Source organism: Bos indicus, chromosome 14 (assembly GCF_029378745.1).
Source record: "Bos indicus isolate NIAB-ARS_2022 breed Sahiwal x Tharparkar chromosome 14, NIAB-ARS_B.indTharparkar_mat_pri_1.0, whole genome shotgun sequence".
Lineage (NCBI taxonomy): Eukaryota > Metazoa > Chordata > Mammalia > Artiodactyla > Bovidae > Bos > Bos indicus.
This window is the reverse complement of record NC_091773.1, coordinates 75,053,626-75,073,139: the sequence shown is the minus strand read 5'-3', so window position 1 is coordinate 75,073,139 and position 19,514 is coordinate 75,053,626. Positions and strand designations below refer to the sequence as shown.

Here is a 19,514-nt window from a genome sequence, read left to right as displayed (position 1 = left end):
AATCCTTTTAGAGTAAAGGGTTAATGAAGTGTAAATAAATCTATAATTCTGTCTTTAATACTGCCAGCTAACCTATATTTCATGGAGGAGGAGGTGGTGGTATGTAGAAGGCTCAGATAACTTAGCAACACATATGATTTGTGTTCCAAAATACGATGGATGCAGATAACAGACTTGCAAACTACAAATACATGTGTTTTTCTTAGGACTCTTCTCTTAACTTTTGTTGTTTTTCCCGGAAACAAGTCCAGGTTTTTCTTTCATAGTTTCTTCATGTCAAGTTTCTTTGTGATTTCACTTTAATTCTTGCTTTGAGATAAAATTCAACAAACTAAAAAGAAAGGTGTTAATGTTATAATCACTTAAAAACTATATTTTGGGAGCTATCTAATTTTGAATAGTATGCCTACTTTCTGAGTTAATAATTGTTAATGAGAGTTTCTTCTATCAATGAGCACTTACTATGGAAGAATCCTTGTGAAAAAGCTTAGTAAATGACATCTTTTAATCCTCACAAACACTCTGTCAGGTAGAATTAACTACCTATATTTTTCAGGCAAAGATACTGAAGCTCTGAGATAAAATGATATGCCCAATACTGCTGGAAAAAGGATTTAAATCTTGGTCTAGCTTTAGAGCCTGAATCTTAATGATCTTTCTAAGACTAGGTCTCTTAGAGATTTCTGTCTTTTCACAAATACTCCGTGGTTCAACATTACAAGCTGTGGTAGATCTCACTCCTAAAATAATAACAACAACAAAAAAAACCTCTGACATCTCTTCAAAAAATTTCAACTAGGATTGATCGTCACTTCAGGTCACTTCACTCTAGAAATCATTTTGTTTAATGCCATGAAATTTGGTTGTTGCTTTTAGATTTGAAGGGCAGTTTTGTAATCAGAACAAGTTGCCAAGTGAAAACTGGTGTGTGTAGACTCAAATTTTTCTGCAGGGAGCTGGTATTTGATCATGTTAATGAAAGCCAATGTAATTACTCAGAAACCTGGATAAAGAAATGTTGAGGGCCTGCCAAATAACAGTAGCTTTGATGATCATAGTTGAATAATAGCATTGATCTAGAATTAAACAGACATTCAAAACAGGTGAACAAACTTCTTACATTTGTAGATCGGAAACCAACAGCTGAAAATGTCCTTATCTTTAATTTTTAGTCAAAGCTAATTACTATGAAAACCACTGGTGTCATATAAAAATTCAGAAGTTTGTATTTCCATATTTATCATTTGGTCTGCAGGCCAAATTATACACTATTAACACACTCCATATACAGTAGAATTGTAGTTTGCTCAATACACTTGTTAAAGACAAGAAGTTTCATCAGCAGAATAACAGAAATCTGTCCAACCTTGATCCTGAAAAATTCATCTCATTCAATGATTTGGGGTTTTTTTAACCCTTTAAGAAATGTCAGTGGGTTGAAGAAAATTTATGTACTTATTTTTTCTTCTTTTGTGAGTAACTTTAATGCTGTAATCTTGTAGATATTATGCTTACTAAGAGTAGAAATTTGAGATGAATTCTTACCTGAATTATCATTTTTGAGAAATTCTGAGAAAGAAGTCAGTGAGGTTGTAATGAGTTACTTGATGACCTTTTTTTCTCCTGTATTTGATTGGTTTTCACTGGTGACTGTTCTATTGCTTAATCCTAAAACGTAAGGAGAGATTGTCTACCATAGCTGTCCTGCTACAACTTCATAGATGATCCTGCATGGCAGTACCTATGTGTTCTCTCTGTTTTCCACTCATATATTTATTAGTAAGAGGATAATTAATGTTTAATAAATGTGAATAAATCAACTGAATATTGTGAAAATGTGTGCTTGAATCCCACTGACAGATTTTAACAGAGAGTGAGAGTGGGTTAGAGAATTAATATACCAACAGAATCAAGTCAAAACTTTTACTAGACTAAAAGTGGAGCTGTAATCAGTAAACAAAATGAAACAGTGTTAAAAGTAGAATTTTGTATTAAACTTAAAATTGCATTTTATAAGGAGAAAATATAGAATACCTAGGAGGTGGGGCTTGACAGCAATTAGAGATTTGAAGGTGGGTAATTGCAGTGATTATTCACTATAATTTTAGTATATGATGAAAAAAATCATGCCACTGCTTAAAACACTGTCAAAAGCAAGAAATAATTTCACTATATTTTACATAAGTCAAGTATCCTTTGGATTACTGTAGCTATTTTCAGGGGTGGGCCAAAAATAAAGTGGAAAATAAGAAAATTGTTAAACTAAGAATAGTTACAGGTGAAAATTGGGATGCTGATGGCTTAGGAAGCTACATTCTGAGAAAGTCTAAGGTATGTCCAATATGACAAAGTGAAAAATTTAGCCTGACATGGCAGAGTGTCAATTACCTTAATGATAAAACATAGGAGAAGATGATTTAGCTTTTCCTCTTTGGAAAGAGTGTATTAGAGCAATTCAGTGAGGCTAGAATGTTCTAGTTTCAACCCTTAGACATATATTATCAATTTCATGATCACGAGTAAGTACTTAAACTAGCTGATGTTGGTTTTCTCATTTAATAAGTAATTATAAATGATGCAAGGAGGTGTTTGTGTTGGACAATTAAGTTAGATAACAAATTTATGTAGCACAGCTGATAGATGGTGGGAACTCAGTAAACAGCAGCACATATTCACATTTCATTGGTCAAGGTGGCAGAATTAATATCGATAGGTATTGGTATTATAGGAAAGCATATTCCACCTTAATATGAAAATATACTTCAAAAATCTATAGCTCAAGATTAAGCTTTGGGGGATTTTTTTTTTCTTTGAAAATTATGATGAGGAGATGATTCCTAGGAAGAAATTCCTACCTTGGTGGAAGGATGAAGAATTAGAGAAAACATTTCATTACTGTGTCACCTCTGATTTTATGACTGTCAAGTACATGTTACCCTTATAGGGAATTACTTTGAGTCTAAATATAAATATAAATGTGCTTACTCAATAATTTGAGCTTGCTCTCTTCAATAAGAAACATAGGGAAGAAGTTGTGTAAAATTTGAGTTCAAGGTTAAAAACACAAGCATGAGATCTGAGTAGAGAATTGAAATTGGAGAATTTGCTATTGGTAAACTCTCTAGACTACGGCCTTCCAGACTGATTAATATTGCTACCCTCCAGAACAAGAGTTTCAAACAAATAGGAGATTTCCTTCACTTTATGGGATGAATGTGTAGAGTACTAAAAGGCGTCAAGTTAATTTCAACAACACTTATTGAATGGTTACTGTGCAACTGCACTTGAAGAATTTACTCTAGAGGTGATAACAAATGGGCATATAAATGGATGCCTGTAATATGAGATTTTGAGTGCAAGGGTGAGTGTACCAAAAAGAATATACAAGCACTCCTAAAAGTTCAAAAATGAGCTCAGTGTTTAAGGATCTTAAAGGAAGGGCTGGACTCGGTAAGGTACAGAAGACATAGATGTGTTGAAGTTTCATCTGTAGTTTTTGTCATTTGGAAGCACTGATTTTTTCCAACATGCTTTGTTTTTTGCCACTATTTTACAAAGTTATTCTTTGCTATGTGGAAAGAAAACATGAAACTCTGAATGTAAAGAAACCATTTATTTTAAACAAATATTATTTTCAGATGGACAAGAATGTGAAGAACCATGGGGCAAGATTCAGCAAGAATATTTGTTATTTTTAGACAATTATGGTTTATTTCCAGGAAACCTGTATCAAATCTCAGTTTTTAGTGGCCTTGTGAATAGAGAAAGGGGAAATAAAAACAGTTAATATGCTAGGAGTTAAGATTATGCATACTTTTTCAATCTTTTGAAATGATTATTAAAGTTATCTTAATTATAAAAGTTATACTAATTTTAGAATATTAATAAAGGGAAGAAATCTTAGAAACTATTATCAAACTTGTTATACTTAACCACTGCTAAGATCTTGGTATAATTTTCTTTGCATGTATTTCTGTGTAGTGTGTGATGACTTTTATCGAGGGCAGACTAGAGCAGTGCTAGGTATTCTGTAAATGTTAGCTGAAGTCAGTTTTATCTGGTCTGAAACAACCCTCTTTAACCTCAAGAAGTCTCCTTTCTCTACTAGATTCCTGGTGACAGCTATAATTTGGGGGGCATGATCTCAGTTTCCTGCCTTCCGTGTGATCATCTTTCAAATCTTTTCACTTCTTTGTCCTTTGCATTTGCATAGTTTGTCAAACATTTTTTTTTTTTGCCATGTTATTGATAGGATTTTGCAGCCTCCATTTTGGTAGCATTGTGACTTCCTTTATTTCTTAATGATTTCCTTTTCATCTTAAACAAACATGTGTCACCTCAATGTGTCCTCTCCTGTGATTTTTGCTTTTGTCACATACAGGCTATATTTAACTTGGTCCTTTGATTCTCTGACCCGATAGAATACTCAACACACCGCAGTGCCAGTCAGTGCTGCAGTCAGGCTTCAAGGTTCTTTCTGATAGCCTCTGCCTATAGAATTTCACTTGTGGGATATGATTACACAGAATGTGGTATAAATGACATATAATGAGGATCAAAACACAGTTTGCGTTGGACTTTTCCGATTGGTATCATCCTGGGTTTCAGTTCCTTCAAGTGTGCGTTCAGTGGGAAGCTTATTTACACTCTGGCAATTTGTTGATGGTCAGTCATTGTTTTCAGTGGATGGCACTGATTTTTTTTTATACCCCCCTGATTCTTCCTTAAATTTTTGTGGTTTCTCCTCCCCCTAGATGCATTTAATTTTGCTCTTGCAAGTGATGTTTATTTGGTTATCATTACGTATATGTTATAGAATTTTCATGCTCTTTAGTACCCACATAATGTATTTTTTTCTTGTTCCTATTATAAATCATTTGATAAGATATGCTTTTTTTCCCCCTCTATATTTCAGTTTCATGTCACTTTCCTTTTCTTGGAATATTATGAATAATTTTATTTTGAATTATTATTACAGCTCATTCATACTAATCTTTGAATGAGGAGAGAAATGTTCAAACTCAACCAACAGATATAGGAGTCTCAAATATCTAAAGGTACACAGGAAAAATTATAATCCTCAACATGCTGTATTACTAGATGTCTTTGTGACTCGGCCCACATTTAAAACATTTCTTGTGATCACTTCCTGTCCCACATATGCCTGTTATTATTATCTCTACATGAATTTTAGCAGAAAATAGGTGAGGTTACTTCAATGGTATTAAAAACTCTTCAGTTTTTAAAAATACTTTTTTAAATAAACTAAAATAGGTTGAGGCTGAAGAACATCTTGAGCATTATATTAAATACAAAGTTATGAAGTAAAGTTTATATAAATATGATATAGCCCTAGTAGGGCACTTTCTAATCTTTTAACACAGTGAATGAGTAGGATAAATTATTCATTTACTCAGCAAACTCATGAAATACATAATACAAGTGTTGCATACCATTTTCTTTGTGAACAAAGGCTCCCTGAGGAGATTCAGGGATACCTTTCCAGACTGTGATTGGTTTGGGATAGCCAGGATCCATGGTTTTCATTTCTTCACTATATCTCCAATACCTAAAAAGGATAAATCAACAACAACAACAGATGCACAGGAAAGACAATTATGTATACACATAATAACATCCACTAAATCCCTTCTGTATACTACTTGTATCCCTGTTAGTGAGTTAGAGAATGGATTCAAATCATGCAAAGACAGTGGACATAAATTATTGTTTCCTTTCCTGAATATGTTAAAAATGGGTATGTTAGTGTATATTTATGGTCCGCTAAAACTAATTTTAAAACACTAGCTAAGCATCATTACAATTCAAAAGGGTATCACCAACCAGTGTAGAAATCAGAGATATTCATGATTTTTAAAACTAAGACAGCAGAATACTTCTTTTGAAATAAGCATAATTTTGATTCATTTACCCACTCATTTATTTAACAAATACTTATTGAACACCTACTATGTTTCTAGCATTATTGTAGGTGCTAGAGATACAACCTTAACCCAACAGACATGCCTCAGTTCTTAGCTTATATTTTAGGATATGTAGGGATTACAGGAAAAAAATACAATTTATCAATAAATGCGTAGTATCAAAAGAGCTGGGAAGATCTATTTAAGAACATAAAGCAGAACAAGTTACCTAGGGATATGTATCAGCCATTTAAAATCACTAGATTGAGAGGTCCTCTCTGAAAAGCTGATATTTTGAGCGGACTGCAGAAAGAAGTAAGAAGCAACACGTGTAGTTTTGGAGAGTACACCACTCCAGATAGGGTAACTGGTTATCAAAAGTTCCCGTGGCAGGCACAAGCCTGGAGTGCTTGAGCGTCCAGTGAGGCTGGACTGTCTGGAATTGACTTAGCAAAGGGGAGATGAGCTCAGAGTGGGAGCAGGCATCTCTGATTAGATAGACCCTTGCTGCTGCTGCTCTGCTAAGTCGTCCTTACGCTCTGGCAAAACCTGTGGTTTTCCTCTAAGAGAGATGCGAAGCCAATGTAGACTGTCAGCAGAGGAGCTTTAAGATAGGGCTTATTTCTGAAAGGAACACACTGCAGCGGCGAGTGAAACAGACTGAAAAGAAGCAGCAGGGATACCAGGTGTGACGTCATTTCAGTAATCCTGGAGCCGCAGAGTATGCTGGAGAGCTGATAATAATTCAAGGGGTTGGGAGATTGCTTGGAAGGAAAAGCCCCGAGTACTTATGAATGCAATGAATGCAGGATGTGAGGTAACAAAGCTGAGCATGACTCCAGAATTTGGGACCTGAACATCCGGAGGAACAATATTGCCATTCAGTGAGATAGGAAGCATGGAAAGGTAAGTGAGGGTGGTTTGAGGAATCATGAGTTTGGTTTTAGGTGTGCTAAATTCAGATGCCTGTTAGCAAAGCAGAGTTGTTGATGAGGCAATGGGTACATGAATATAGACTTCAGGGCAAGTCTCGACTAGAGTCCTTGGTGTGTAGACAGATAAGCAGATAAAAGCAAAGCTTCCAAGAGTCAGAACTCTCAGACTCTAATCCCTGCACAGGGTGGTCGCTGGGCCATTTTCACAGACCTGCTAGACATTGAAGGAACAAACTCTGAACATCTCTACTTTGGATTCCTCCTTATTTTATATCTGTTCTAAGAGTCAAATATTTTGTATCTATAGATTCAAAAGGATTGACGAAACTGGAGTGAAACCATTGGGAGTTCACAGTGATATTGACTATTTTAGAGCAGGCATATAATGCTCTGTGCATTAAATTATTTAATCACAATAAACCCATGAAAGAGTTGTCATTGACCCCATTTGAGAGGAGAATTCTTGGAGGACAATGAATGATATGTAGATTTCTAACCAATTCTGTTTGATTTCAAAAGTGTCTACTCTTTCCTCTACACATACCAAGTATGTTTGATAACATTTTCTCCCTCCGCTACCATCACTAGACATGTCTTAGTATGTGCTAAAGGTAGCGTTACGCCAAAAGATTTGTGGAGTAACACAAAATGCATTTATATTGAGATTAGATATTTGGTTCAAACCAGAAAAAGAAAAAAAAAATCCAGTCTTTTCTGGACATGCTCCTGTTTCAGGTCTATGGAGAATCCTTTATCTATTGGCCTGTGGGCTCTTGTAAAGAATGTTTTGCTACAGATTCCTAGATACCTTAGAAAAGTAACATGCGGAATATTAGCACTACCGCCACCTTCCCTGTTCACAGAGAAAGTAGAAACAGATTGTTTCAGGATATATCCCAATAAGTAATTCACAAGGCAGATTTTATCCAAAAAGGGGAACACATGATGCAGGTGTTTGTCACAGATTCTTATCACATAGAAGACGAGGGCAGATCTGATAGAGAGATCAGGAAAGGCTTCAGGGAGAAACACTGAGCTGAAATCATGGTAGCCGAGCCTATCTTATTGAAGAAGACCAGTAGGGAGTGCAAAGTTCTACCAAAGCTAAAGTGCACTTTCATTCACATTTGTTTCCCATGGAAACACCAGATTTAAGTTGTTTTTGAATATGTCATCACAGACCACACTATGATGAATAGAGCATGTTTAAGGAGGTTGAGATTGCGCTCAAAATATCCAGATCTTTTCTCTCAAGGAAATATTTCAATGATATTTACAATAGTCGTATATACTAACTAGTTCCTGAGTTGACCATAAAGAAACGTTTTTGCAGAGAAATCATCAAATGCCTTATTTCACAGATTCTAAGGTGCATATATTTGCACATTTTGCATCTGTGTTATGTCTCCATCTCAATGCTATGTCAAAGTATACTTGGCAGTTTTTTCCCTCAATGATAGATTAAACAATGATGTAACTTTCAATAAGTGAAATTTTTAGTTAGCATAAACCATAACTTAAAGCAAATTTTAAAATTTGCCTAACCAAGGAGCAATTTTACATTCTAGTTGACAATGGGACCACATTCCATACATGATTTAAGGAAGATTCCTGCATACTCAGAAACCATGTTTATTCTCCAAGGTTTAGTTACAACAGTGTTCACGTTACAGGACCTGTTCATGAAGCATTTTGTAGATATACATAATTTTAATCTTATTTCACCAAAACCCCTCACCAATATTTTATATTACAGATTAAAATGTGCTTATGCTGATGTCCTAACCATAGATTTAGTATATATGGTCACTCAATTTAGTCAATAACAAAGCATTGGGCATCGTATTATTCAAAGGTAATGTCTTAATCATATTTGCTTTTCTTTTTTTTTTTTTTTTGTTAGGTTATTTATTTGACTTTTTTCTTGTTTCTTGAGGTGTGCCTGTATTGCTATGAACTTTCTCCTTAGGACTGCTTTTACTGTGTCCCACAGGTTTTGGGTTGTTGTGTTTTCATTTTCATTCGTTTCTATGCAAATTTTGATTTCTTTTTTGATTTCTTCTGTGATTTGTTGGTTATTCAGCAGCGTGTTGTTCAGCCTCCATATGTTGGAATTTTTAATAGTTTTTCTCCTGTAATTGAGATCTAATCTTACTGCATTGTGGTCAGAAAAGATGCTTGGAATGATTTCTATTTTTTTGAATTTACCAAGGCTAGCTTTATGGCCCAGGATGTGATCTATCCTGGAGAAGGTTCCATGTGCGCTTGAGAAAAAGGTGAAATTCATTGTTTTGGGATGAAATGTCCTATAGATATCAATTAGGTCTAACTGGTCTATTGTATCGTTTAACGTTTGTGTTTCCTTGTTAATTTTCTGTTTAGTTGGTCTATCCATAGGTGTGAGTGGGGTATTAAAGTCTCCCACTATTATTGTGTTATTGTTAATTTCTCCTTTCATACTTGTTAGCATTTGTCTTACATACTGCGGTGCCCCCGTGTTGGGTGCATATATATTTATAATTGTTATATCTTCTTCTTGGATTGATCCTTTGATCATTATGTAGTGACCTTCTTTGTCTCTTTTCACAGCCTTTGTTTTAAAGTCTATTTTGTCTGATGTGAGTATTGCTACTCCTGCTTTCTTTTGATCCCTATTTGCATGGAAAATCTTTTTCCAGCCCTTCACTTTCAGTCTGTATGTGTCCCCTGTTTTGAGGTGGGTCTCCTGTAGACAACATATGTAGGGGTCTTGTTTTTGTATCCATTCAGCCAGTCTTTGTCTTTTGGTTGGGGCATTCAACCCATTTACGTTTAAGGTAATTATTGGTAAGTATGATCCCGTTGCCATTTACTTTATTGTTAGGGGTTTGAATTTATACACCATTTTTGTGTTTCCTGTCTAGAGAATATCCTTTAGTATTTGTTGGAGAGCTGGTTTGGTGGTGCAGAATTCTCTCAGCTTTTGCTTGTCTGAGAAGCTTTTGATTTCTCCTTCATACTTGAATGAGATCCTTGCTGGGTACAATAATCTGGGCTGTAGGTTATTTTCTTTCATCATTTTAAGTATGTCTTGCCATTCCCTCCTGGCTTGAAGAGTTTCTATTGAAAGATCAGCTGTTATCCTTATGGGAATTCCCTTGTGTGTTATTTGTTGTTTTTCCCTTGCTGCTTTTAATATTTGTTCTTTGTGTTTGATCTTTGTTAATTTGATTAATATGTGTCTTGGGGTGTTTCGCCCATATTTGCTGTTCTTGAATGTCACAGAGTGAAACTCAAATGCTTTTTGACTCATAGTTGAGTACAATTTTCTACCCCACTACTGCTAGTGTTTCCCTTGACATAGCGTTCTTATATTAATCTCCATGCCGTCTTACCCTCCTGGGGCCCTCACTGAAATTCATAATGCTCATTGTGTCCATATAATTTTCCTTCATCCCTCACTCTATTCACTCATAGACATCTTTACCTACCATTTTTGAGCACTGATATGCAACATAAACTTTACAGAGATCACAGTTCAAGAAAATATTAATGGAACGTGGATTTCTTTGTACTCCTTCAGAGGAACATAATCTTGGTATGAATTTGTTAGGATAAAAGCGATTTTCCCCTCTTTTTGCTAGCTGATAATGCAAAACTATAATTTCATTTCACAGTTTTTTAAAAACTCATAGGTAGCTTGGATCCTCAGGTTATCTGCTGTGTCAGCTTTGATACATACTCAGTAAACTTAAATGTGATTAAAATCATCTAACTATATTCAACCATAATATTACTCAGTCCATTATATGATTATATAAAGATATTACATTCAGCTACTTTATAAAAAAGCTGAGGCTTCTGAAGTTCACATTTTAATTTCCAACATATGTAACATATTTTAACATGAACAAAAAAGTTCAATCTGCTGATTTTTTTCTCCTGAAAAATAAACTTACAGGTTCATTCAGAAGACTATTAATGTATTCAGATGGAACATGATGTAAATAAATTGGAGGGGTTTAAAATTTAGACATTATAATGGAAAAGTTTGGGAAAGCTATTGTAAATAAATGGTATAGCCTTTTCTCCTAACATATCTACAATCTTTGCAGTAGAATTATGACTTTAAATTGCTGATTCTTTGAGAAACACATTGTAAATTGATCTTCTAAAATAAATCATGAATAGAAATGGGATTTACTCATCATTTTCAGACTGAGTATCAGTCATAATCATAAGAGAAAACAGTTGTCCATGTAATAAAATACAGTAATCTCTTAAATTCCTTCTGTGTGAACAAATAAATAGTATAGAACATTCTGAAATGATATACTTTAATGTTTCTGGATACTGAACTCAAACTGAACAAAAAGTTTGATTTCACATGACCTGGTCATTTCTTCATTCACTTTGTCTAATTTTTTTTCTTTTTACTTCAGAGCCAGGACGTCTTTCCCTCTGTTATCACAAAACCAAGGGCCACTTTTTTTCACACCCAAATAATCATACAAAATTTCTTTCTTCAGAAGCATTATTAAAAATGGAAAATAATCAAAAATAGCAATTTGTACTCTGCTGGATAATTTTAAAAACACAAAAAGGAAATACTTCATAAACACATAACTTAAGCTACAAGAAATAGATTTTTTTTTTTTTTGGCTATTGGTGGTAATAATAATAAAACAAACCAAAATAGATCTAAATTTTGTCTTCTTTGAAAATGTCTTAAAATCCTCAATGGTTCACCCTAGAATGAAGTATAGCAATGGAGTCTTGGATATATTTGTGAGAAAATGCTAAGAGATGATTTAGGATGACAGCATTTTAGAGCTAAATGTTATGAAGATCAAAATGTATCCAAGTATCAACTTATAGTATATTAAGAAAAGGGCAAGTAGGAGTCTGAAGGACTGAGCTCCACGCTGTATGTGAAACAGTGAACGTGGACATTTTAATCTGAATTTATAGATCTGTTTAAAGAACCATCATTTCACCTACACTTCTGCACTTAGGAGATTTCATGTGGGCCCCCACATGCAATGCAATTTATATGTCAATTCCTCTCATATCTGGGCCTCCAACCCACCTTTCCTTGAGAACTCAGGCATCCAACTACCTCCTTGATTTCTCCAATTGTGAGTAAACAGGTATCTACTTACCAAAAGTGAGCATTTCAAACTCTAGATCCCCCTTCCCCAATATCCCTTCTCTTATATGTTCTATCTTCAGAAATGGCACAATCTATTCAATTCCAGTGACAAATCTAGATGTTATTTATTTGTCCTTCTCACCTCTAAAATCCAAGCCTTAAGACCAGCCTGCTATGAGTACATAAAAACATACACTGTACTCTTGGCTCCATCTACACTGTCACTCTTGTGTCAACCTGTACTACCTCAACAGCCTAAGTAACTCCCTCGTGCCCACATTTGAAACCCACGAGTCATACAGAAGTCACAGTGATGATTTTGAATACACATCAGAACATGTACTTTCCTGCTGAGAACCCTCCTACGCCTTTCCATTGTGCTTAAAATGTCTCATCATCTGGTTCTTACCTACCTATGGGACTTCTTCAACCACAGACTCCCTATGCTCTCGCAACAATGTTTTTTTCTGATTTGAACATTCTAACATTGCTTTTGCACCACTGCTTCATGTGCCTACACTACACTGGCCTGAATGATTTCATGTGACTGAAATTTCTCCCCTCTTGAGTCCCTGCATTAGGGCATCCTTCACAATTTAGGCCTTTCTTGACTTACACACTAAGCTCCACCCCCTCTCTACCACCCATGAGTATCACATCAGCACGGGTTTTTATTTCTTTGGAGTGTTTCTCAATGTTAAAATATCAAGGTCATTTTTTTCTTCTCTCTTTACAACAATATCCCTGATAGAGTCTAAGGACATTAGGGGCAGAAGCCTTGTCATCTTTTCTCCTACTATATCTTTATTACCCAGCACACGTCAATAGTATGTGCTCAAAACATGTGTTAAATAAATGAGTGAGAGATATGCCAAAACAAATACAGAAATCTTAAGGAAGCAGGAATTAGAGATATTGAGAATGGAATGGGCTGCCTCATATTTATCCTGTTACCACAGTTAGTCAGTTATAGAAGGATGCATGCCCGTGGAATGCAACTGAGGCCGTCCAGACTTTGGTAGGAAGTGAATAAGACACAGGGCTGACACATGGCAGTGTTTAGACCAAAGCTAATTTAAAGGTGAGCTTTGTTTGTCTAGCAGATTATAGAATTTTTTTCTGATTTTCAATGCTCATCTAGATATGTGTGGTTTGCAGCTCACCACAGTATCCATCACTCCCTACTGCCTTATATATTACTCCTATACATTATTTGTCTGACCCCTTAAATCAACTGGGGCTTCCCAGGTGCTCAGCTGCTAAAGAATCTGCCTGCAATGTGGGATTCGATCCCTGGGTTGGAAAGAGCCCCTGGAGAAGGGAAAGGCTCCCCACTCCAGTATTCTGGCCTGGAGGATTCCATAGCCTGTATAGTCCATGGGGTCACAAAGAGCCGGACACGACTAAAGGACTTTCACTTAAAGCAATTGAGGTTTTTACACCTAGACTAGGTTAGCTCTAAAATTCTTTTCTGATCTTATACTTAGATAAATAGAAGTCTGTTAATATGTTTTTTTTTAAACAGAAGAATGTCAATAAGAGGAAGTAATAAGTAAGGATAAAGGAATTTTCAATAAATTTTCTCTAAAAATATACGTGGGAAATACATAAAATGTTAAAGTTGATAAGTATTGTAAATGAATAATGTTTATAAGGAAGAAATACACTGAATTTTCATATAAAAGTGACAACCAGATTGCTTTTTACGTTTGAGTTAGTTTAATGTCTTTCCAACTACTTTTAATCTAGAAAGAATATATGAATAAATGTTGTGACTTTGGAATGAAATATACAAATATCAAATAGTATTCTTATAAAACATCTATGACAAATGAACTCATATAAAATCACACACATGAAGATTAATTGGGATCTTGTTTTAAATATTTTTAAAATCTATAAAAGCAGCTACTTGAGCAGAACTTAAAATCAAAGTATTTCTATATGTTTTATATATTTGGCATGCAGTTCGTCAAGTAGGACATAAATTAACTAAAACTCCTTTTCTCATTTACTATAATCTTTATTATAAATTTGGTATCTAACCTTCATTGATTTCACTGACTTGAGACAGCCAACATTTAATTTCTAAACAATTTTTTGAAGAAGTACTAAGTTTTTAGAATGGAAACATTTTTATAAGTAAGGCTAACTGATAATAAAACAGCAGCTTTAATTATTATCTCTGAAATGCTCATTAAAACTGTAATACAAAAGCTAAGCTTTCATGCTCTGTCCTGTAGAAGTTAATTTCTCCAGGGTCTCTTCTCAGCCTTTTGTTTCTACCCCTTTCTGGGGGAGGTGGGGGGACCCAACAAAATTCAACAAGCAATTAAAACCAGCTGAAGAATTAATCTCTAACAGCTTTGAGGGTCATTAATTTAAAGAGTATTTGTAAGTCCACTGATTTATTTCCATTAGCAGTCACCATGCTATGGCAATCAATTTTTTCATTCTTCTCTTTTCATACTCTAACCACATTTATATCTTGCTGAAAGTCATATACTAGTTGTGGTAAGTAATATCTTCTACTATGATAGAGTTTTTTTGATGAACTTGTGATTGATTTAGTAAGAAACACCTAACAAAACTTTAGATTCTTCATAGTGAATTAAAATCTATGAATATTTTGCTATAGAAATATATGCAAATTTAATGCATAAAAAGTTCTTAACAAATAAATGTAAAGCTATACATTTTTATCCATGAATGCAAATGATAGAATCTTTTTGTTCACACATAAAGCTCCATGTTTCAAACCACTTGCTATCAAACATTACAAAGTGCAAAATAAACAAGGTTTATATCCTTACTTTTCTCAAGTAGTTGGAGACATTTTATAGGGTTACATCAGGCAAATTCAATACTAACTTGTTGGTCATTAAAACCTGTTGTTTTTAATGTGTGTTTGTGAGTTGCCTGTGCTTTAACTACTTGTAAAATGATATACTTAATGTCACATTTTGATCCAATTAGTAATAGTGCAACAAAAATTTGACTTTTCATCTTTATTTTTAACCAATTGCTAATTTAAAATAATAAAATTTTAGCCTTCAACTTTGATTTTATATGTAATATCTGTCAACAAGTGGCCAGGGGTAAAACTAGCATGCCTAGGGGCTGCTGTACGTCAAGATACTAACTATTCACTTCAAGATCTACAAACCCTGTTAGTAATGTTATAAAAGTAAAAGATGGGACAGAACATAACAAGAGACATTATACTTCAAGCTTCAAAGTTTTTAGTCCGGTGATAGTTTGGTTAGTTCATAGCACCTATCTGCTGGTACCTAGAGAACAATGTCTTAAGAAATGGAACTCATGACAAAACTGAAGGTATTTGAAAATGTTCAGAATTAACTGTGTGCAAAGTATAAAAATTTAACTTTAAATATAAAAGCAAAAAAAAAAAAGACCTGTTTAAAAGCACTTTTAAGTAAAGTAAGTAAAATTATATAAAATGAATTCCAAGGATAAATATATACTGCCTATTCAGCTTTATAGGCATGCTATGATTATGGATAAGAGAAAGAATATATACTACATATATACATTCATCATAAAGCCATATTATTTAGGAATATAAAAGGAAGATTTATCTTCAATATTATTTTAAAATATGTTTAAGAGATTTTCAATTCTATTAATTCTTGTGTTTACATCCACACAGATTCTTTCATCAAATGTACATTTCTGTTATAGACTAGAAATACTGACTTCTCTAAACATCAGTTAACTGTTTTCCTCATGTGAAGTGTGTACTGACCTGTCCCCCTTGAAGAAATAGGTTTTCCCAACGTCCTCCCACCAAATGGCTGAATCAATACCATGAGGGGGAATTCCGCTTCCAAGAGTAATCAAGTCATGTGGGTAACCAGGTTGAAGAGTCGTGTCCTTGAACACCCAATATTTGTTACCTGTATGAAATAAGTGCAAATGCAGAATATACTAATTTAATGTCAGAAATTATAATATATCTATTAACACAATGCATTTAAAATTCTTTCACATGAAAGCCATGAAATAACTTAGCAGCAGTCACATCTGGAATACTGATGCCATTTTTGAAACATCAATGCTATTTTCAAAAGTGGACATAATGAAAAACTAATAATGTAATCAGAATTTGTGAATTAATTTAAGAAATAAAAAAGATCTACAATTTGGCATATGGGAACAGTTTTGAATTAGAGGTCGAGAATGTTTTCCTCTAGCCTTATTTTCATTCAAGGCTAAAATCATTCCTGTGTCTTGGGCATTCTGTATGACCTCAGATCGCCGTACTGATTACAACCTCTACTCTGTTAAAACACTTCCTCTAGGCTGGTCCTCTCCTTTTATTATATAAGCATTCACAAGTCTCTCTAGTCCTATAAAGTCATCCTCCTTTGACCCGATGCCCTTTTTTAGCTGTTACACTATCCTTCTCTTCAAGAGTTGTGACTGAAGGGAGCAAAATTTTAATCCTCATCTTGCTCAGAATTGTCAGAGTATGGCAATACTAAAAAAAAGATGAATCGCAGTCAGCTTTATTGCTGTTTTGAAATTATCTGCAGACAACGCACTTCCTCATGCCGTCCACCCTTGGTGGACTGTGTAAACACTCCCCTCTTTGGTATGCACTGAAGGAGTTTGCAACAATTTCTCTTTCCACTAAAAGCTGATTTAATACGTATTGCTACTGATGCTTTTTGTCACGAAGGCACCAATTCCTACAGTTTTCCACCCCTATCTGTTGACACAGTTGGCCCCTTAAGGAACGTTCCTCCCTGAGCTTCTGGAAAACCATTTTGCTGTTGTTCCTTCTCTTTCTTCTCTACCTGCTCCCTCTCTGGTCTTCATTTACTTTATTCAGTCCTTGAAGGTTGGCATGTCCTATGCTTCTGTTCTCTGCACCTTCGCTTCTTATTTCACGCAGCAGAGGGGCAGAGTGGTGTCACAAACGCTGTGGCCAGGGTAGAGAGGACGGAAGTGGAGAGACAGTGGTATGCAAACATTCTGAGACACAGCCACAAAGTCAGCAAGCGTCTACTGCCTTAAAGGCAGTCCACCCTCCTCTGCCCAAGTCCTCGTCCCCTGGGCCTTTGGATCTTTCTATAATCAAGCAACTTTTTGACTCACTGACTCCTCTTGAGGTTAATATCTGGCGAAGTAAAACAATATCTTAATATCTGACAAAGTATCCTGTGTCCTTTCTAATAGCTGAAAGGCCTTCCTTGTAACATATTTCAATACTATTCTAGATGAGGACTATAATAAACTAGCATTCATGTTATACCTAAGGGACTCTTAAAAAAAAAAAAAAAACAGTACTGGTCTAAAACAACCAAAAAAGCATATCTTCTGGCTAGTTAGGAGTCTCTAGTTTGTAAACAGACTTATCACATTTATCAAGAGCTTCAGCTACCATTTGCCATCATTTTAAATCAAAACAGCTTTTCTGAGTACTTTCAGTGTTCCAAGTATCTTGTTAGAAATTAAGGATACTAAAGAGAACAAAACAAACTATTATCATCCTACCTTCAAGTGAATTTGACAGATGAAAATTAAGAACAGAAAAATGTAATTGCAGTACTTGAAAAACTAATAAATGCTATGAAGGAAACACCTCAGGGGCTGAGAAAAAGAAAAATAGAGGGAACTTATTTCAAGTAAGGAGATTAGGAAAGCATCTCTAAAGAAATAACACTTAAGCCAAACTTTAAAGAAAGAGAAGATGATACCTATGCAAAGAATACTGAGAAGAGCATTCCAAAAAGAGTTATATACGATTAAAAAAAACAAAAACTGAAAGAACATGCATGGAATGTAATAAGCAAGAAGAGAGTAGCACTCAAACCTATATGATGTGCTTGGATCTTAGTCTGAGTGCACTGGTAAGCCACCAAAGAGATTAAATTAACAAAGGGATGTGACCCATTTCCTATTTTCAAAAGACGATCTTTGGCATACCTGGCATGTGTGCTAACTTGATGAATGACTCAACTCCTTAATCCTGGCAGCAGATCCTTGATAGAGCTCATTTTCATTCTTCTAAGATCCATTTTCAACAAAAGACCAAAGTTATCTTTTGAGAATAGGAAGCAGATCATACCTCTTTGTTAACTTAATCACTTTGATGGCTTACCAGTTCACGCAAGCTAAGATCCAAGCCCATCATATAGATTTTCAGTGCTACTATGAGAGTGAACAAGAAAAACAACATCTCCACTCATGGAGATTAGATCACAGTGAATGGGTATGAAGAAAACTGACTGTAAGTAAGCAAGAGAATAAAGATAATTCCAAAAAGAAAAGTGCTATAAAATACAAAAGAAAACCAATAATATCGCAATGCTGGGGTAGACTGGGGCTTATTTGTACTGGAGATAAGAAAGATCTCTTTATTAGAGTGACAGGTGAATTGAGACTTGTATAACTGAAAAGAGCCAACCCACTGAAGATAGTTTGAAAGAGAAAAATCTTGTTAAATAACTAGAACATTTCTAAGTGAAATTGGAAGCCAGTGAATAGTTCAATTAAAAATATTTTTATTAGTAGTATGGATTAAGATTGCATCAGTAGAGATGGAAAGGAATCATGATATATTACAGAGACAGAATTGATAGGCATTGCTGATGGGTTGGCTGTGTGAAATAAAGAAAAGACTGCATGGAGAAAAATCCTGAAGTTCTGGCTTTGTAAATGAGAGAATAATAGCTGCATAAATAGACAAAGATGACTGGCATGGATGGGTTGTTGGAGGTTCAAGTCAAAAGTTTGAGAGATCATTTAGACATTTAAATGAAGAAGTCAAGTAGGCAATTGGATATGTGTTTGGAACTAATAGATTTTAAGTCACAAGCATGAATATGACATTTATTAATTTATGGTTCATGAGATAATATGATGGAATAGAGAGAGAGAATGACGAGTAACCAGGACTGGCCTTCTAGAAACACATAACCCCCAAAGAGATCACATAAGGGAAAAGGGAAGACCAGGCAAATAGGAAGGAAGTAGAGAAGACAAGGAAGGCTAAAGTCAAAGAACCCAAGAATCCAAAGAAGATAGTGGTCACTAATGGCTTTCTCTAGTCCAAATATGTTTTGAAAGCTAAAAGTATATGTAGTCACCCACTCAGATTTTCTACAAAGTTGATACAAAGTTGACCTACATGCTCAAATTTGAACTCATCAGAAGAGGTTTCTTCTTGTTTTCTCTATTTCAATAGATGACAGACTCGTTAGTGGCTCACATCTGAAACCTCCCTGTTCATAGTCTTTTCTATCTATTGGGTCGTTACCTGTAGCTGCTCTGATTTCATAATTCTTCCTTGAGTCTTCCCCTTGCAGATCATCCTTGATACAGGTACTTAAAGTCAACTGTCTTTTCCATAAGCTCTAAGGTGGGTCTTACTGTTCTCCATAGCCTCCCTCTATATCACACTCCAATTCTAGGGTCAGCTAAAACTCTGAAGAGTTATGGAAATATGACTTAGGCAAATGAGAAGAGAGGAGCATAGCCACCCATGCCTGTATTCTT

The 19,514-nt window shown here is 34.9% G+C and overlaps 1 protein-coding gene across 1 annotated transcript in view; it reads right to left on the bottom strand.

Annotated features, from left to right (window-relative positions):
* MMP16 (matrix metallopeptidase 16) overlaps nucleotides 1-19,514 on the bottom strand; it is a 407,510-nt gene that overhangs the window by 10,698 nt on the left and 377,298 nt on the right. Inside the window, exons 8-9 of the mRNA XM_019973934.2 lie at nucleotides 15,757-15,907; nucleotides 5,454-5,569 (exon numbers count right to left, since the gene is read on the bottom strand). Of these exons, the coding sequence (XP_019829493.1) occupies nucleotides 5,454-5,569; nucleotides 15,757-15,907 (267 nt within the window). The remainder of the gene's footprint in view (nucleotides 1-5,453; nucleotides 5,570-15,756; nucleotides 15,908-19,514) is intronic.